General features: G+C 40.6%; 1 protein-coding gene across 5 annotated transcripts in view; it reads left to right on the forward strand.

Moving 5' to 3' along the window:
• Positions 1-16,495, forward strand: part of LOC139335181 (paired box protein Pax-7-like) — a 66,657-nt gene extending 50,162 nt beyond the window's left edge. For 4 of the 5 annotated variants that reach the window (XM_070968668.1, XM_070968666.1, XM_070968664.1 and 1 more), the window contains 2 exons: positions 9,717-9,984; positions 14,950-16,495. In XM_070968668.1, the coding sequence (XP_070824769.1) occupies positions 9,717-9,984; positions 14,950-15,065 (384 nt within the window). In that variant the 3' untranslated portion in view covers positions 15,066-16,495. The remainder of the gene's footprint in view (positions 1-9,716; positions 9,985-14,949) is intronic. The other variant, XM_070968667.1, reaches the window with a different exon arrangement.
• The last annotated feature ends 3,454 nt before the right edge of the window (positions 16,496-19,949 follow it).

The raw sequence follows: 19,949 nt of genomic DNA on the forward strand, positions 1-19,949 counted from the left end.
GCCGTTGAAAAACAGTTGCTATATTGCTATGCAATTCTGTGGTCATCCATCCATCCATCCATTTTCTATGCTGCTTATCCCTTTCGGGGTCACGGGGGGGCCGGAGCCTATCTCGGCTGTCAACGGGCAAGAGGCGGGGTACACCCTGGACCGGTCGCCAGCCAATCGCAGGGCATTCTGTGGTCATTGACATCAAAAGCTACAGTAAAATCCAAGAGAAGTGCCCCGACTAGTTTCCTGTCATACATGTGTTAAGTATTTGTCAGTCATGTGTACTACTGCAGTGCTGGTAGAGTTCCCTGTCCTGTAAGCATGCTCTGCTGACAATTTAACGTTTGATTGAAAATATCTTCTCACGTAGCTTACTCAGCACTGGGAGGACACTAATAGGTCTACAACTGGAGCCAGTGAAATCTGCTTTTCCTTCATAGGGTAGTAAGATTTTAGACTGTTTCTAGAGCTTCGGAAAGGTTCAATTGAGTAAACATCTACTGAAGATATGACATATTGGTTTGGAAAGCAGCCGACCTGCAGTTGAAATTCATCCAAGTTATCTACAAGGAGATGTTTCATCTGAGAGAGCAGCATCTCAACTTTGTCTTGGTTAGCCTCATCACATGCAAAACAACATATTTTACTACTTATAATACTGTTAACACTTTGTAAGTTAACATCGTCCAATTGCATACAAGATCTCAAATTGTGCACTTTGTTGATGAAACTGCCACTGTTCTTTACAGACCTTTTTCTAAGCAGAGCATGTGTGTCCACCAACTTTTACATATTCACATATTCAACATATGCAACATTTACATATTCTTGACACACACACACACACACACACACACACACGTATATATATATATATATATACGTGTGTGTGTGTGTGTGTGTGTGTGTGTGTGTGTATATATATATATATATATATATATAGTGCTGTCATATTTAATAATTTAATATTTAATCGAGATTAATCTCATGACTGTCATAGTTAACTTGTGATTAATCGCAAATTAATCGTACATTTTTATCTATTCTAAATGTCCCTTGAATACTCTTATCAACATGGAAAAGTGGATAGACTTGCTTTGTGCAAATGTTTTTTTTAATTGAAAACAACATATAGTGTTTTATTTCACACTAACATTCTCACTTTGAACAGTTATTCACATTTGAATTAAATCAAATCTCACACAATTTAACACTGTCAAAAAACAGATGACAAAAAAATATAAATACTTGGTTACAAAAAAGCCTCTTCAACAACCCTTTCTAAGGGATCAAAACAGGGTGATACAAGATAAAGTTATAAAGTGCACATCATTGTAAACTAGGACTCAGGCTATAGTGAAGTTAAACCATGGCTTAAACTTTCCTTTATTAAGTTTCCTTTCAACATACAAGCAATCAGACTATAATGCTCTTTGGTTTATTCACCAGAGCCTTTTATTTCTCTCCAGACAGAATGAACATTACTTGGCTATGGCTGTAGTAAGCTTGTTCTTAGTTGCGGTATCCATATGCCTCTGTCGAAAGCCATTCATTGTCGCCTAGTTTTGACAAGGAGGCGGCAGAGAATTCGCATTAGCTGTGTGTTTGGCCATCAAACGGTATTTCAGACTGGATGTGCTACAGTGATAACTCAGCTCACACCGACAATACACACAGATAACTTTGGTCTTATCAGTCAACCCATCTGGGAACTTTGTGAAACTAGACTTTCCATTCAGAATCTTGTTTGTATGCATTCCGGCGCTTTGCGCTTGACATCCACACAAACCGGTAGCCTACTCTTTTACAGCTAGTGAGCAGACAAGACCAAACACGTGCATGGGGCGTGCCAATTGTTTTGTTGTCGTTTTACAATCGGATCCTGTAGTTTTCCTAATGTTACTAGCAGTGGCCACAGCTTATAAAAAAACTACAAGTTCACTAGGTCACAAAGAGCGTTAAAATTGATTTGCGTTAACGCGTTAATGAAGCAATACTTTTAACAGCACTAATATATATGTATATACACATATACTGCAACTCAATTTGAGTGTAGATGTGAGACCATTAGATTCACTCTAGGACAGAGTTAATGTAACTCCTTTCTAGGAGCTGATCTTTTAACCCTTTTCAGGAGTTAAAACTGAACTCTTGTGGAGTTTAAACTATATCCCATATAGAGTAAAATATAGAGTAAAATCACCTTGAGTGAATTCTAATGTGATCTCTTTTAAGTGTTAAGATTCAACACTTAAAAGTATGTTTTATTTAACACTTATGGAGTTAATATTACAAAACACTAAAAAGGTTTTAGGAGAAAATGGCTGCAAAAACACACCACAATGTTTAGTACAAATTTTTATTTCACAAATTTGCATACAGTGTGTTCAACAATCCATGCTGCATACTTACTGGTGTAACAATTCACATTTTGAAGTACAAGTGTAAACATACATTACAGCAAACATTCACAAAACACTGCTGCACACTTCTGTTTCTTTGGCTTTATGGTGCCATGCCATCACTGCATGGTGAAGTGCCAGTTTGGTGACATTAAGTCAGAAAAAGAAAAATTGGATGCAATTAAAATGCAATGCAGTAACGGGGAACAAAAAAATCACAGGCAAGGGGAATGATCCACAAAGACAAAAGAAACACAGAGGGTGCTTTTCATTTCGTTGAATTGTGCCTCCTCGTCCCCCCTCTCCTTCGTCGACGCGGACGTTGTTTCCCGTCCGCCATGATGAAGGATCTTCCAACTGCTTAAATGCACCTGAAGGAGACGAGGAGCAAGGAGAGAGGAGGCTTCTGAAGGAGATCAGAGTGAGGATACACCGGTGTAGCCTACGCGGAAGTCTTTTATTATTTAAGGGGCGTGTCGTATGTGGCACAAGTTTGAATCATGGCGGGAGCAGGTAAACGTCATCAGTAATTGACGTCCCTTCGGACTGACGTTGTGGAGTGAGGATTTTTCATTTCAGAGTTTTGTCTCCTCTGTCCTCATGTCTCCTCCTTGCATCCCTCTTTCATGTCCTCGCTGGGTGGAGCTAAGACGCGAGGAGAGGAAGCGAGTGGAGGAGATGAGGAGACCAATTTACCGAATGAAAAGCACCCAGAGACTTAAATAGAGGGGAACTAAACAGACACAGGTGGACACAATCACACAGGTGGGAAACATACAGGAAGTAATCTAAACAAGACACACAAGGGAAGGCTACCAAAATAAAACAGGAACAAGACTACCAAAATAAAACAGGATCCTAACACACATGTTAAGTTAATATGTGGATAGAATAAGAAACACCGCTAGCTAACGTTAACTGACTTATAATACACACAGAAGGATAAGTACTGGAGAGTATAAGGTTAATTTCAATCGTGTGCGTCTAGTGAGATACAAGAAGCCATCGAGTTAAATTCAGCACGGTCGCCAGTTTGGGGCCAACCTTAACTTCAGCAGCTAACTTAGTTCGTCCGAGCATTACACTGACAGAAAGTCCATCACAGCCTAGCAATGTTTGAGAAGTAAAATAGCACTTTTACCTGTTGCTCGAAAAAGTCCAAGACGAAACTGGTGGGGGCGGCAATAAAACTGTCGATCACTTAACACCTGAGAAATGTTGAATCCAGCCCCTCAACACCCAGAGAATGAACACTGACATGTTACACCAGCAAAGAGTATCCCCAACACAAACTGTAGTTTAACTTTACAAAAATCTTACTCTCTCACACTTTTTTGTCTAACTGCAGATTATTTCACTCCAGAAATTTGCTTTGTACACTATGGTGCAGCAATACTACTGGTGTTAAATGATCGTCTTTTTGCTTGTCACTCGTAAAATCCAGGGATACAAATCAGGCAGAGAGCGCACGTCAAGGAGATTATTCTCAGTGTGTTTTATTTTCAATCAATAAATTTACTGTTGCGTCTACAACGCATGTGTGTAATAAAGCCTTTGTTGTTTGCATTTTCAGTTACTAAGTGCCTTATTCTTATTTATGTAATACTACTACTAAGCTTTATTTATAAAGCACTACGGAAAGGCTTTTTTTCGGGTGTACACAAAACAAACAAACAAACAGTATACTGTATTCATTCTAATCCCAGGTGTGTTACTCCAATTTTTGACACCAAAATTTTCATTTATGCTGCAACTGCCTCTGCTTGCCCACTGTCAGACTCTCTGCACCTCCCCTGGACTCTGCATTGTGATTAGTTTTGTGTTGGTAGTGGAGTGTTGTGCGGAGAGAAGGAGGCACTGGGCGCAGGATTCAGGATTGTGGTTCAAGGCCTGGACTGCGCTTTATTTCACAGTGACATTCCTCATCTCTGCTGTCTGCTCTCATAGGGTGCTTTTCATTACATAAATTGGTCTCCTCGTCTCCTCCACTCGCTTCCTCTCCTCACGTCTTAGCTCCGCCCAGCGAGGACATGAAAGAGGGATGCGAGGAAGGGACGTGAGGACGGAGGAAACGAAACTCCGAAATGAAAAATCCTCGCTCCACAGCGTCAGTCCGAAGCGACGTCAATTACTGATGACGTTTGCACAGCTGTAAAAGTAGTAAAATGTGATATTATGGTCAGATCTGCAGTCAGACTGTTCTACTCCTGATTGCTATTGATGAGGTTTCAATTATATGCTGTTAGAGGCATAACAGAGGATGGGTGTGTGGTAGATTAAACCAACAGCCTTGCTTTAAAAAACCATAAATATATACCACGAATTTTCATTAATTTCTTGGTGACAGATACAATTGTTAAAAGGACACAGTTGAAACAAGAATCAAGATTACATTTGTGAAGACCTGCTCCCACCATGATTCAAACGTGTGCCACATACGACACGCCCCTTAAATAATAAAAGACTTCCGCATAGGCTACACCGGTGTATCCTCACTCTGATCTCCTTCAGAAGCCTCCTCTCTCCTCGCTCCTCGTCTCCTTCAGGTGCATTTAAGCAATTGGAAGATCCTTCATCATGGCGGAGGGGAAACGACTTCCGGGTCGACGAAGGAGACGAGGAGGCACAATTAAATGTAATGAAAAGCACCCACAGTATCTGCTGGTCTCATCACCTTGCGGAGCAAGTGAAAATAAACTTTTTTTAGAAATAAATATTTTACCCAAAGAAAAAATATATCTCTTACTCAATGAAAATAAACATAACAAAAAACATATATCACATGAAAATAATTGTTGTCTAATTAAATATATACAGCTGTCAGACAGGAATAAATGGCAAACATAACATTACATTCTCAACTCAAATACTAAGCAAACAAACAAAAAAAAAACAGAATGCTCCATCTTGTCCTAATTACAGTCAATTGTCTACTCATATCCAGCATGCTAACCGCGCTCATAGCCGCGGCTAGAACTGGGTGGCCTATAAGAACAACCAACTAGGGAAGACTAGCTGTATGGAGGATGAATCTATCGTATAGAGTGACACGGAGTGGATTTTCAGTCTGTCTGTCTGTAGGCATTTTATTATCAGTCTCTGCATTGCATTCAGGACCCAGCTGCCTGTTTCTTGCAGCAGTGCTCTGTCAGCCTCCATCTGAGAGCCATCTCTCTTGCTTATTTACATGTCCTTATGGTGAGATGGAGCAGATATTAACACTGTCAGCTGCTGTTTGACCTGACATCCCTCAATAGGCCAACTTCCCGCTGCTTGCACAAACAGCTCCTGTTTACTTCTCTCCTCTGACTCGATCTCAGCCTGCTCTGAAAAGAGCCTCTTGGCCTCAAATTATTAAAGGTTATCAGTTAGTTTGGTATAGTGGCAGAAGTGGTGCTGGAAGGAAAAGCATTGGGAGGTGTGGGTGAGAGGGGGCAGGTATAATTAGGCTTCGTGTGAAGCCTTGCACAAGCAGGAACATTGAGCGGCTCGCTGTTTTCCCATAAGGAAAAAACCTAAATGTGAATGTAGTGGTGCACACTGGTTATCTGGAAATGTGTTTGGACAATTGTTTCTGGGCAACCTGAACAAACTCAACCACCGCCAACTTGGAAATGTTAGCGGTGGTTGAGTCTGTTCATTTTAAGAACTGGATATCTGTAAATCAGTGTCCAACAAAGTGAAAACAGTCAAAAGAAAACAAACAAAAATAACACTGGGGCTCTATTTTCGACTTCACCGCTGGCACGGTGCGGGCGCGGTGCAGGGTAAGGTCCGCTGCGCCGATGGGGCATGGCAGCACAGACTTTTCCCACCCAGCGGCGCAACTTGGAAAGAGGGAGGGGAGAAGGGGTGGAGTGAGTTTGACACAGCCGAGTGAAATTTTCACCAATCACAGCAGCTCCTAGCCTCACCTTTAAGAACGCCGCTGGCGAGCCGCATGGCAAGTTTCGAGGATGACTGAGACCCCACAGGAAAGTGTCCTATGCCCAATCTTCTCCCAGGAGGAGACTGATGTCACTCATGTCTCATGACATCTGTTTGTATTACTTTGCACACCCATTTGTATATAATGTTTATTTTTTCTCAGTATATATATATATTGTTTTATATTCTGTTTAATATTTTGTGGTATATTTTGTTGTTTTGTTGATCCTTGGCCTCCTCCTCATCCTCCTCAAAGCAATGATGTACTCCATTTTTGTAGATAAGGTTAAACATTACAATGATTACATTTGTATTTGGAATGAAATGACGTGGGTAATAGCGGACAACGATCATCACTTACGTTTTTTCCATGTGTCTGTCTCTCTCTGTCTCTCGAATGCTCTGAGATAGATGCAGTATATATGCTCTGTAGGATGCCACGGCTGTTTCTGGTTGGCACAGCGACGTTAACCGATTAGTTCGCATCCCTGTTTCACCTGTGTACACTCGGTCAGGGTGATTGACCATTACGCATACCGAACGCGCTTGCGATGTCGTCAGATGAGATGCTGATCAAAATATATATATTTAGGTCTGACTTATGTGCTGACTCAGACAGTTGCATTGAATTGTCGCTGTTGCTAATTATTGATCGCAGTGTGCGTTCGCTAACTGACCAAGCACTGCTGAAAACACCATTAAAACCATGCTGCCGTCTTGTTGACGGTGTGATATATGGCGTCATCAACCACGTTTTCAGTGGATGGCCGTTATCACCTAGCAGCCACCCATGCAGAGGGGTGTCCCCCTGAAAGACTGTCGGGATGCTAGAATTCGCCACGATGAAGTGTGCCCACTTGGGGAAAGTGGCATATACGTTTGTCACCAGGCAATTTGAGTCACAGATCACCAGACATCCCTGTTTCACCTGTGTACATTCGGTCAGGTTGAGTGATCATTACGCGTGCCGAACGCGCTTTCGATGTGGTCAGATGAGATACTGATCAAAATATATACATTTAGGTCTGACTGTATGTGCTGACTCAGATAGTTGCATTGAATCGTGACTGTTGCTAATAATTGATCACAGTGAAATGCCAGACACTGTGGAAACCTGACTGTGAGGTATTGGTGACGTGAGCGCACGACTCCGCCGGTTTACGAAAATCCACTTGCGATCAGGTCTGAGGTGGCGAGCTTTCAGTGCACTTTTACGCCGCCGGCGCAGACCGAGCTCATTATGCCGACACCTCCCCTCTACTGCACCGCAACGCCCATCCTGGCGCACGCCTCGGTTTACCAAAATACCAAGTGCGCCGTGCGTCTGCCTGCGCCGCTCGAAAATACTACTGCGCTGGGAGTCGAAAATAGAGCCCAAAGACTTCAAAAAAGAGGTTCAGGTCTTTGCAAATTTTATTGTGACATTCAAATCATGGTGTCAAATATAGGTCTTTTAAAAGGCCAAGTAACACAGAGGGGGATTAGAGTCAAGTAAGTGACTAAATTGACCATTTAAAAAAAAAAAAAAAAGTGTTAGTAATGCCCTTAAATAATTATTTGTGCAATTCAAAGAAAAAAAATAAAATGAGTGACTTTGACTTTGTGTTATTCAATTTGATGTCTGCTATTTCACAGTTCATTTATTTCCCTCTATAATATTTACTATATAATGTTTGCATTTCACTTAATTTGAAGACAGCTTTCTCTTATTTAAAGATGTTTAAGCTGTGGACTGCTGACAATGTGACTGAAGTCCAACTTATGAACAGCAGCAGTGAGGTCTGATTGGGCTGCTGTTTTTAAACTTTGAGTTTTAAAATGAATCACTTATTTAATTTAATTAGTCATATTATATAGCTTCTTCAAATTCATTTATTTGTCAGTTGATTAGGGAGGGACTGGGACAGAAATGTAATCACAGTAAACAGTGACAGCTCTAGTAATAGACTTTTAACTATATGTTGTATATATAGCATAGTATATGCATATATGATATGTTTATTTGTGTGATATATGTGCATATTAGTAACAGACAGTATATGTACATAATACAGCACTATGGATGGAATAATAATGGAAGTATGACAAATAGTAGTAGCAGTTGCAGTGGATGTCAGGCAGGACCATGGCAGTAGACGTACCTATAATCCACAATCCAGGTTCAGCCACTATCCATGGGAACCTGCGAGACAAAGCACAGTTTTGTTTAGTACAATTTTCAATGATAAAAGTTTTCATATTCCTTGATGGCACCACTTTGATAACATCACAGAGTCAGTGCTGCTTGTCTCAGGGTTTAGCTTTGTTCCTCACACAAGGTAATATGATATTTGACTTTCAGTTCACTCAGTGTTTGAATGCATTTGTTTGATGTTAGAGCTCTGTAGATTTTGATAGTTCTTCCTCATGACATTGAATTCTAGTTGTTTTTACACCACTGATGGGGGAGATGGGATTTTCAGGATTATAGCTTCAGACAAAAACACATCTGCTTATGCTAAAATAGCATAAAATGATCGCATAATTACCTCTGATTGCATTAGATATTTTGCATTCAGCACTGACAGGCTGAATGTCCTCTGCAGTTACTGTCCAACATATGATTCCATGGAAGATAGTGAGAAATCATGTCAACATCACCCATAATCCCAGTCGCTACATGCTGTTTTTGACACCATTGGACACTTTATGGATACTGCTTCAGTGAAATGCCTGGATTGTTCAAGAAGCCCTGCATTAGCTCCTGGCTACAGTACCTGTACGTAGTACTGCTATCAGTGGACTGCAGCTTCAAAAACATCTAATGTAGAAATGAATACGTTGAATAACTGTTAGCACACAACTGGAGTAAGCAGAGTAAGTCAAAGCTAAAGCAGGAAGTGGGTCTCTAAACTCTGATGGATGTTTACAGCAGGCAATTTTATTGACAACTGAAAGTTTGGATAATAATTTTATTGTTCACCTTCATTTTCTCTTTCAAATAAGTTTGCCTTCCCTGTTTCTTGCTCCTATCTATTGACTTATAACTTGGCTAATATTATCACTGTAGCCCAAAGTATTAACAACATAAGTATTTTTGACATTTCACTTGATGTGTGGCTAAGATTTAAAGGTTCCCCTGAGGGGAGCAGCTGAGAAAATGGCATGTGATTATTACAATAAAAAGGGTTCATCCTCTGAGATAAATATATGTTTTCAGCAAATTTCAGGACAATTGCCTATTAGATTATGAGATGGTGTTGGTGACACAAGAAAAGATCAGGTGGTCACCAAAATAAGCGTTTATTATCATGAATATTCAGAACAGATTTCATGTTAAGCACCAGTGGGTGCTGATATCTTGTTCGATACCAAAGAAAAATCCTGCTAACAGAATCCTCTCCTCTGTGTTTGCAGGTGATGAGCATCCTGAGTAATCCCAGCGGTGTTTCTTCACAGACACAACATGACTTCTCCATCTCACCACTCCACAGCGCCCTGGACTCTTCTCCAACCAATGTCATCTCAGCCAGCTGCAGCCAGCGTTCAGCTGAGTCGTCGATTAAAACAGTGGACAGCCTTCCGTCATCTCAGTCCTACTGCCCCCCGACGTACAGTAACACTAGCTACAGCATGGACCCGGCTGTGGCTGCTGCTGGCTACCAGTACAGTCAGTATGGACAGAGTGAGTCCTACTAGTTCATACTAACCAACAATAACGTTTTGATATTAACCTTGTTTGTTTATTGACAAGCAATTGGTTGTTACTAATCACATGTACCACATGCACTGGGGCACAAAAATACCAAACAATGAGTGTGTTAGCAGGTCCTCGGTGCACTGGGCACAACACACCTGACTACACTTTGCATCCTGTGCCTTGATTAACAAAAACTGCACTCCAAACACATGTGCTAAATATCAAACAGAATCACCACCCTGGTGTCACATTTAGTAGAAGATGATTATGTAGTCTGCTGGATTCACTGAGATCACACAATTTATAACAATTTAAGTCAGTTTTTCAGTGAACATTCACAACCCTTCAAGAGCAGATGTAAACATAGCTCAAAGGGAATTTACAAGAGCCACAGTTAAGGTTGTTGTGGGGAAAATAATCGGCTTGATTCAGGCTTTTATATGACCACAAGTGCGAACAATGTAGCAATTATGCTATTATTAATAAACATGATATCTTATTACTGTCTACTACTACTACTACTACTACTACTACTACTGAATTTGAACTTGGTGAACTTTAAAATCACCACAGGTTGTAACTTTCTTTTGTTTACGCTTGGCTGCATTCACCTCAGGAATGATAAATATACCTTATATCAACATAAGAATGACAAATCCCAAAGATGTCCCACTGCTGACCTGCACCTATAAGCTCTCCTTCACTCATAGTTTTGCATACGGAGGGACAGTCCAGGAGCTGACTGCATAATTAGCTGGTGTCTTAGTAAACCAGGCACCAAATACATCCACATTGTGGCTGCAGGCTCAGTGAAAAGTGAAGTGTACATTTACACAATGCCATTTTCCAAGGAAATTTGGCTCCTAGGTGTCTAGAGCTCTTTTGAAACCACACCATGACAAAAATTCACTGGTACACTGCTTAAGGTAATTTTATGCATTCTTGCATTTGCAATACAGTGTAACCTGAAATTCTAGAAAAGAAATTTTGTTTATGGTTCTGACCAATGCAGGGTCTTTTTAACTGAGCTGGATTGCATATTAAAGGCAGAATTGAATAGGACTTTCTGATTACTTGTTGTAAGCACAACATTCAAAGTTGGGCCCCCCTCTCTGGGTCTTTGGCTTCTCTTGAACGTGGGTGTGCAATCTGGCACGTTTTTATAGAGTTCTGCCTTCACACCTTCTGTGCTGTTGTTGGCTGGTGGCTACACACCATTGCCCAAAGGTTGACACCCAGAAATATCCTCAACAGAGCAACCTAAGAAAATACAGGCAGAGAATAGGGTCTCTGTGGATACAGACACTTCCTCACACTTTTTGCTCACTGGGAAAGATTGTGGTTATAGTTAAAAACATTAACGGTTGCATTGTAACGGAATGCAAACTGCAGTCAGATGTGCTACATACCCATCTACCACTCCGATCTCTGCACTCTTCATTTCTGCTTTGCCACATAAAGGGCACGCTACCAAATGTATTGCCACTAGACGTAAATTAAGCGCTGCAGATTTATTCAATGTAAAAAGGACTGTTCGGGGAATTCTACTGTATATGCACATTTCATGTTATGTATTCACACCTGTAGCTCGTTCATTTGGCCAGAAACAAGGAAAAAATTGTAAAATTGTTGCATTTTAGTCCTGGTTCAATTCCTGACTTAAAATGAACCAAAAGGAGTAAACATGAAGTTATGAAGACTGACAAGTAACTCGTTGACTGGGCAGTTTTGGCAAATTGCATCCTGCATCATCAGGACCCATGTGGGAAACGTTAGTATTACTGGACTAATAGCTTCAGCAATAAATAATAACTAAAGCTGTATGATTTGTGCCCATTTCTGACCCTTCATTCTTGATCGTTTTTGAGCCGTTTGCTGTCCTCTGTGCAGTGGGCGAGGACTGATATCCCAATCAGCTGCTCCTGACTGGCTGTTGGATGTTCAGCATACATGCCTCTGTGATGTTTCTTCCTCCTCTCACAACCAATATCGACAAGAGAAACTCTCTGTGTGTGTGTGTGTGTGTGTGTGTGTGTGTGTGTGTGTGTGTGTGTGTGTGTGTGTCTGTGTCTGTGTCTGTGTCTGTGTGACCAGGTATTTATCACGCTGTGGGGACAAAAATCTGTTTACAGAGTAGTTGTAGTAGTAGTAGTTAAGCTTTTGAAATCATGCTAAAATTACACATGTACCATCACAAAATGCTGATGGTTGGTCCATTTGCTTTCACATCACAAGCGTACCGCTGCAGGGTTTGACTGGAGATGAGCTGAGACCATCCTTTCTTGGTAATTTCAATCCTCTTGTTTTGTCTCGCATTCAAGTGTCATTGCTGTGTTCCCATATGGCCAAATGAACACTCCTTTGGGGAAAAACGCTCCTGATTTTGAATCAACTGTTCGAATTGAGCCAGGTGTGAATACACTAATAGCCTACTTGCTATCCAACCCTATCACCAGAGAAGAACGTCACTATTGGATGTTTCTGAAAAAGCCTTGAACATTTTCAATTCCAGTATTTTTAAATTCTCATTATCTATCTGAGCATGACAACTATACTATAATTATGTTTAGGGAAAGATCGTGGTTACAGTGAATAAAAAGGCAAATGTTCATTGCAGGTCTGTGATGCGATGTGAACTCCTCTCTGCTGCATGTAAGTCAGATGTGCTGTAGGTCCATCCACCACCCTCATTCCTACACCCTTACTTTCTGGTCTTCTCCATAAAGAGCACATTTCTCCCTTCATTGCCACGGAATGTTGGCATTGAATGCTGCACATCCATCTGTTATGATGACATTTTACTCACCAAAGTAATTGGTGCGATTTTCCTTGAAACTGCGTTTTATCTCTGTTTGATAACCAATGTGATTCCCAGCGTTGCAGCAATAAGATTCTTTTATTTAATATTTTATGCAAGTTATATTTTAAAAAACATTTCCTCACAAAATATCGCGAATGCTATAACTGATCCTCTGTGATGTGATGTTTGCGGTTTGGCTATGGCCCTTCACCCCCACCTCTCCCTCCTGCAGACAGATTAGACAGTTTACTTCAGACATTTGACTCTTCTCTTGTTCTATTGCAGGAAGCTCCTGACAGATTAAAGTACATACTGTCAAAATAGCTGAGGTGCGTGAATGTGTATGTGTGCACCTGTGTTTGTGCATGTGTGTTAGTGCGTTATCAGATAGGCTCTGTCTTGGAGGCAGAGGACTCTCAGTGTGACTGCTCAACAGGGATTTAAGGTATAAACCTGGTTGACAGGAAAAACAGCTTCCTTTAGAGGTCCTTGTTAAACCCTTGTGAAACACAAACACACATGCGCACACGCACTCTCTCTTACACACACTCACACACTGCTCCCCCACTAGCTGTCTGGGTGACTGGCATCTTGGCAGACAGACCTGCCCACCCATAGGTGCTCTTCTTTCTCTCATTTCTCAACACAGAGTGACAGCTTCTTTTCTGTGCACGCTAGCATCGTAACTGACATGCCTTACTTATCTCCCCCCGATAGCTACAACACACACTCATGCATCCCAAAACACACCATGTCACATCATATCCGCTGTCAAACCTCCTCTCTCCTGCCCTATAAAAGGGAAGTTATCACCAGCTGAACCAGGGAGGGGCGACATCCACGACTCCAAGAGAAATATATGCTGAGCATTAACGCCATCTTTCTAAGAAGCACAGTTATTCTAGAGAGTACCTGCCTATCTGTCTCTCTGTCTGTGAAGCCAAACAATTGGCTCCCTTTTTCTGTCTGTCAAGATAGTGTTCTCTTGTCAGAGTGATTTGCCATGCAACAAACAATTCTACTACAATACAATACATATGAAAGGTGATATATTTTGTGTTGTCAACAAATGTCATCTGCAGAGCCAAATCAAGACTGAATGTATCTGCTAACTAATGTTGTGTGTGTGTTCAAAGCCTCATATATCTTCTTCCTCTGTGCCATAGAGCTAAATTGTTGTCCAAAAATTCTAAAAACACATCACTGAGTTAGACTGTTGCTCTGGGAGCCCGTTCTGCTGCCCCAAAAAACTCATTAGAGGACCAAACGACCCAGTGTCTTACAAATTACATTTGTACACAACTCATTTGTTTTGCTAGATATGTTTTGGGGGAAATATGAATGTTGCCTGTTAACTGGCAATAGTTTTTCCATCTGCGAATATATATCTATATATATATATCTATATATATACCTTCTTGCTGTGAGGCATGCGCACTACCTGCTGTGCCACCGTGCAGCATATATATATATATACACACACACACACACACACACACACACACACACACACACACACACACACATATATACACACACACACACACACACACACACACACACACACACACACACACATACATACAGTAGGCTGCACGGTGGCACAGCAGGTAGTGCGCATGCCTCACAGCAAGAGGGTTGCCATGTGAAGTTTGCATGTTCTTCCCGTGCATGCGTGGGTTCTCTCCGGGCACTCTGGCTTCCTCCCACAGACCAAAAACATGCTCATTAGGTTAATTGGTGACTCTAAAAATTGCCCCTAGGTGTGAGTGTGAGCATGAATGGTTGTCTGCGTATATGTTGCCCTGCGATCGGCTGGCAACCGGTCCAGCGTGTACCCCGCCTCTCGCCTGTTGACAGCTGGGATAGGCTCCAGCCCCCCCGCAACCCCGAAAGGGATAGGCGGTATAGAAAATGGATGGATGGATGGATATCTTTATATATAGATGCACACATGCAACTTACAAATGTATGTATGTATGTAGAAACCAAACAAAAAAGTAGCTTAAACATTTTGAATCCAATATATTTACATTTTGACCAGCTAAAACATCTGCTTTATGTTGTTACAGTACGTAGTGTCTCAGTAGCAGGTGAAGAGGACTATCAGATGATGATGATCACTAACTCTCCCTCCATCTCTTCTGCAGCTGCTGTGGATTATCTGGCAAAGAACGTCGGTCTGTCCAGTCAGCGCAGGATGAAGCTGGCCGACCACTCGGCCGTACTGGGACTGCTGCAGGTCGAGACTGGCCAGGCTTACTAGTACTAACCTATCGTATTTAAACAAGATGACACCTAGTCACCAGCACAACCTCCACCTACTGCTACTTTCCATACAAATCTCCCAGAGAACATTGTGTGTGTGTGCGTGTGTGTGTGTGTGTGTGTGTGTGTGTGTGTGTGTGTGTGTGTGTGTGTGTGTGTGTGTGTGTGTGTGTGTGTGTGTGTCATAGATTGGGTATATGTGAGACTTTAGCTTTTTCATACTTCATTTTATGTTACTGTTACTGTTTTTCCGGGGTTTAAGAATGATGCAGCTGCCTAAGCTTTAAACATTCCCCATGGGACCAACCAAATCCACAACAAGGATTTCCACTGTTAGGAATGTTGTTAAGTGATTTTTATTTGTTGTTATTTAATATTTGACCAAAATTTGTACACAGTATCACAGTGTGTCTGACTTTTCTGGATGACTACATACTAGTAATATAAATAATTTCCAGTTTAGACTGAGGTTAACCTCTGATTTGCTCTAAAATATATTTCACCAAACCTGGGACAGATGTTTCTTATGAAGCAATAACTCCATTACCTTAATATAGTACAAATCTGAAAATACTGTGTATATGAGAGGATGACACACAAGTGATTTCAGGTTATTTTCAAAATGCTTCAGTCATCCAGTGATGGAGCTTTATGACACAACACTGCATTGCATTTAATGTTGTGAAGTGACATTAAATGCAATTGTTCACATCAAAAGACTCATTTGCGTTCAGTCTGAACTCACCTTAGGGAAACACAGTTCAGTTACTTCTGGTCTTCATAATTAATTTTCCTGCTTGTGTTGTCAGACAACTGCAAATGTGATTTGATTATGGCTCATGGTTGCTACCTCAGATTCAGGTGTGTTGTACTTCTGACCACACAGAGTATCATGGATGGGTGGTGAGAATTTAAAACAAGCAAAAACAAGATTTTTAGCCGCTGTCTTTAAAAAATTGCAACCCAGCTAGACATATTGGTCCTGGATGAGTTTATGTTCCAAGTTTATTTTTAATTTTTTACCTTGAGAAGAATGAAATGCAGGGGGCAACTCTAAATACTTTCTATTTTTTATGTGAAACATAGATACTGAATATCAGCACAAAATATTGGCAGCTTAAAAAATAAAACAAGGTGCAATCCTTCAGGAACCCTTGTGTAAAGAGGAGCACCTCTGTAGCAGACTGGTATAGACAAATTCTGCCATTTCTGAACCAATATCTCTGTTTTGACACTGTAGTCCATGTTATCAACAAGGCATCCTGACGAGATTTGTCAGTAGTACGAGGTCAAACAAGCTCCTGACTGAGCAGCTGGCATCCAGTGTGACGATCACCCCACAGTTGGTTGGAGTCAAGTGGGGAATGAGACATTTCTTAATTTCTTTTGATTTTAGTTCATGTTATGTCTACTCCATGCATTTATCTCAAAAAACAAAAAACAAAAAAACGAAACAAAAACAAAAAACAAAAAAACAAACAAACAGTGGATAGTACTATGACAAACAAACATCAGCTATCCATAATTACCATAATTTAGTCATTACAATTGGATTTGTTAACAGTGTTGTTTAGTTAACCAGTGTATTTCCTACAGTTAATTTCATAAATAATAAATACTTGTAAAAGGTGTTTAACGAGGAAATGTTATGCTGTGTGCACAACCCGTTCTCATTCCCAGATGTCCCTACAATGGAAACCACTGAGAGGTTAATATGTTGCTAGATAAATATAGACCAAACAGCAAATCATTCCCCCGTCGCATCTTTCCACACATAAAAAGCACTCGAGCAATCAAAATATGCTTCTGCATTATTGAAGTTCTCTTTCTTTCTTACACTCTTTGTTCTGTACTAGTTGCCATTCCAGAAACAGGCTTAAAGTGTTAAATTCTTGCTTCACTAGGCCACCATAGATTTAGAGATGATGCCATGAAATTAAACAAAGCAAAGTCTGATGGGTTCATTTCCATTCCCACTGGATGCTAGTGTCCATGTATACCTTTAGTGAGAGCAATCATCACCATCTAATACAGAGGTTTTTATAATCTCTCTGCACCTCCATAAGAGCAATGGAAACTCTTAAACTAAACTCTTAAACTCTCAACCTGTTGTGTATATATATATTTTTTCAATGACAACAAACCAAGGAGAAAATTAAGGAACAAATGTGTAGATATGCTCATTCATGCCCACCCTTCTTGTTTACCTCTTCGTCCTTTCTCTGCTTGTTTTGTTCTGCTTTCTGTTTGGCATGTGTGTATGTTGCCATAGCATAATTTATTCTACGTATAGGAAGTATTAGACTAGTGATAGATTTGTATTGGTATTTACTCCCTTCAGCCTCTTGGTGTGTCAACTGTAACACTGGCATAACTGTCTATTCATTAAAGCTCTACAACTGGACCAAGACCACAGGGTTGTACTGGCTTCCTACTCTTCATTAACAAACACTGAAGATATTGCTTGAGATTTTAATCTGAGGTATGAAGCACCATTTATTCAGGTTTGCCCTTACATTTGTCCCTTATTCAGGACAATTTTTTTGGAAAGCTGGACAGAGGATTGATGGATAGGCATCTCCACCATTAGGCTCTGCCATTAACACGGGAGGAAAAGAAAAGGCAAAAGGAAATTTACAAGCAACAGAAAACATAATCATTCTATTTTTCCAAAATAGGGGGAAAAAAAAAAATAATACAGAATAATGTGAATTGTTTTTTGCTTTTTACAGTTTGCCACTCATTCACCCACACTCGTACATCCACCAATATCAGCAAGCTACCATGCAAGGTGCTGGTCTGGCAGTAGTTTGGTATTCAGTGTCTTGCCAAAGAACACTTTGACATGTGGACAGGAGGAGCCAGGAACTGAACCTCCAATCCGGTACTTAGAGGATGACGTGCTCTACCTCCTTTGTATTTACCTCCTATACTCTACCTATAATATGGTCATATGTAAATCAATTTTCTTTTCTTGTTGATTATATTCCTTGCTCCAAACTATCATGCTACAGAGGTGGATGAAGCCTCAGCTGAGTTTGTGTTTATGCAGATGATATTTTCTTTCGTGTAAAAGAATTTTAAAATTAAACAGTAATGTAGGAAACAGATGGTGACAATGGAAACGGCTGTACTCACAGACATTATTGTGTTTAAATTCATGCAGGTTGTCACTCTAGCACAGACAGGACATGCACATGCACATGGTTCAACTACAAAAGCCACTTGAGTCTAGAGGTGGCAACGATCGCGATGCATTGACTGTATGTAACAAGTAGAAGAGGCAACCTGATGTAGACTTAGGGTGGATGCTCACAAACAAATGAGAAAAGCTGTGGATCAGAACTTTACAAAGCTTGTGATGTCACCAAAGAGGGCACAAACTGCAAAGACAGCAAACATATCTGGTACAAAGTTAGATACATAAAGCTGTGATGTGCTGGGGAGCCGAGGACAACCTGAGAACACTGTCTGAAGGCATGGGGCAGGAAGAAACACAGTACTGTATGTAATGGAAGCGAGGTGTTCCGGCAGAGAAAGGTAACATGATGTCAGCAATCCCCTGTTTATACTTTACATTTGTAATTCTCATATATATTCAGTGACATGGAGCAATGTAATGAAGATAATCAGGTAAAGTTCTTTTCCTATTGCACTGATAACATAAACCATAATCATGATCTAGCCCCCCTTTGATAATCTATGGCTCTCCAGGCTTTGAAGGCTTTGATGACAGCTCCAGTGATTGAAGACAGTAGAAATCCTTTGTAAAGGCTAAGCAGAGTGAATGCAGCCATGTTAATGAAGAATACTGCATAAGCACACAGTGCAGCAGTGTTGGCTGCTGCCTGGGGGCCTGTGACCCAGACCTGACCACAGCAGGCTATTTTTAGGATGGTGCAATATGCCACTTGCAGGGCAGGGGCTGAATACAGGAGCAGAGGGAAAAGCCTTAAAACAGCTGAAATAAAAGCAGATTGAACTGATGAAAGGATGTTTTCACATTTAAATCATGCACATTAATCATCCAGGACAAAAACCAATAGAGAATGCATTTTTTTTTCTGGTTACCCAGAATCTTGGTTGGTGAATCCTGATTGTATTCTAAAACCAGGTTTAAGTTCAGGATTTCAAGGTGAGGAGGAGAAATTAGCAATTGCAGTCCCATTCAAAGCAAACTAAGGACCCCAGTTCTTGAAAAACCAATCTTTATATGTGTCCTTGTTAGTTTTGGCTTAATGTTTACAGGTTACAATTTTATACAATGACCTCAAATTCAGGTGCTCTAGATCAGTGATCCTCAACTGGTGGGTCGCGGGCCTTTGCCTGGGGAAAAAAAAATGTTAAGAAAAAAAATCCTGTGCTTTTATTTTGAAGGGGATTTTTTATGCAGTGGAGTGCTGTCTAATTGTGTTGTGGCTTGTCATTAAGGGGCGATGGTGTGTCCCAATGCCAGACCAGTTGAGAACCACTTCTCTAGATCCACCTGCAGACGCAGGGTCTGCTAGCAGCAGTTGGGTATGGAACTTCCTTTGCGGCTACCTGGCTAAATTAGATAACAAAACAACCTACCTAGCTTTTGTAACAATAATAATAATGTTACGCAATATCAGAATTTCATTTTAGTAAATTTTCATCATGTGTGACCAAACACATTCCACACGTTGAATGTCTAAAATGCTAACATTAGTTATAAACATAAAGTTATGTTCGTCCAGTAGTATTTGAATATTCCACTTGTGTAGCTTTTAAATGAAATGGTACCAAATCCTCTCTTGTACAGAGAGAGAATAACATCTAAAAGACATTTCATGAATCAAAAATTTGAATTGGAAGTAGCTTAAGTCATATATTTACAAATCCATGTGATGTGCAATGAATA

Source organism: Chaetodon trifascialis, chromosome 8, assembly GCF_039877785.1.
Source record: "Chaetodon trifascialis isolate fChaTrf1 chromosome 8, fChaTrf1.hap1, whole genome shotgun sequence".
Lineage (NCBI taxonomy): Eukaryota > Metazoa > Chordata > Actinopteri > Chaetodontiformes > Chaetodontidae > Chaetodon > Chaetodon trifascialis.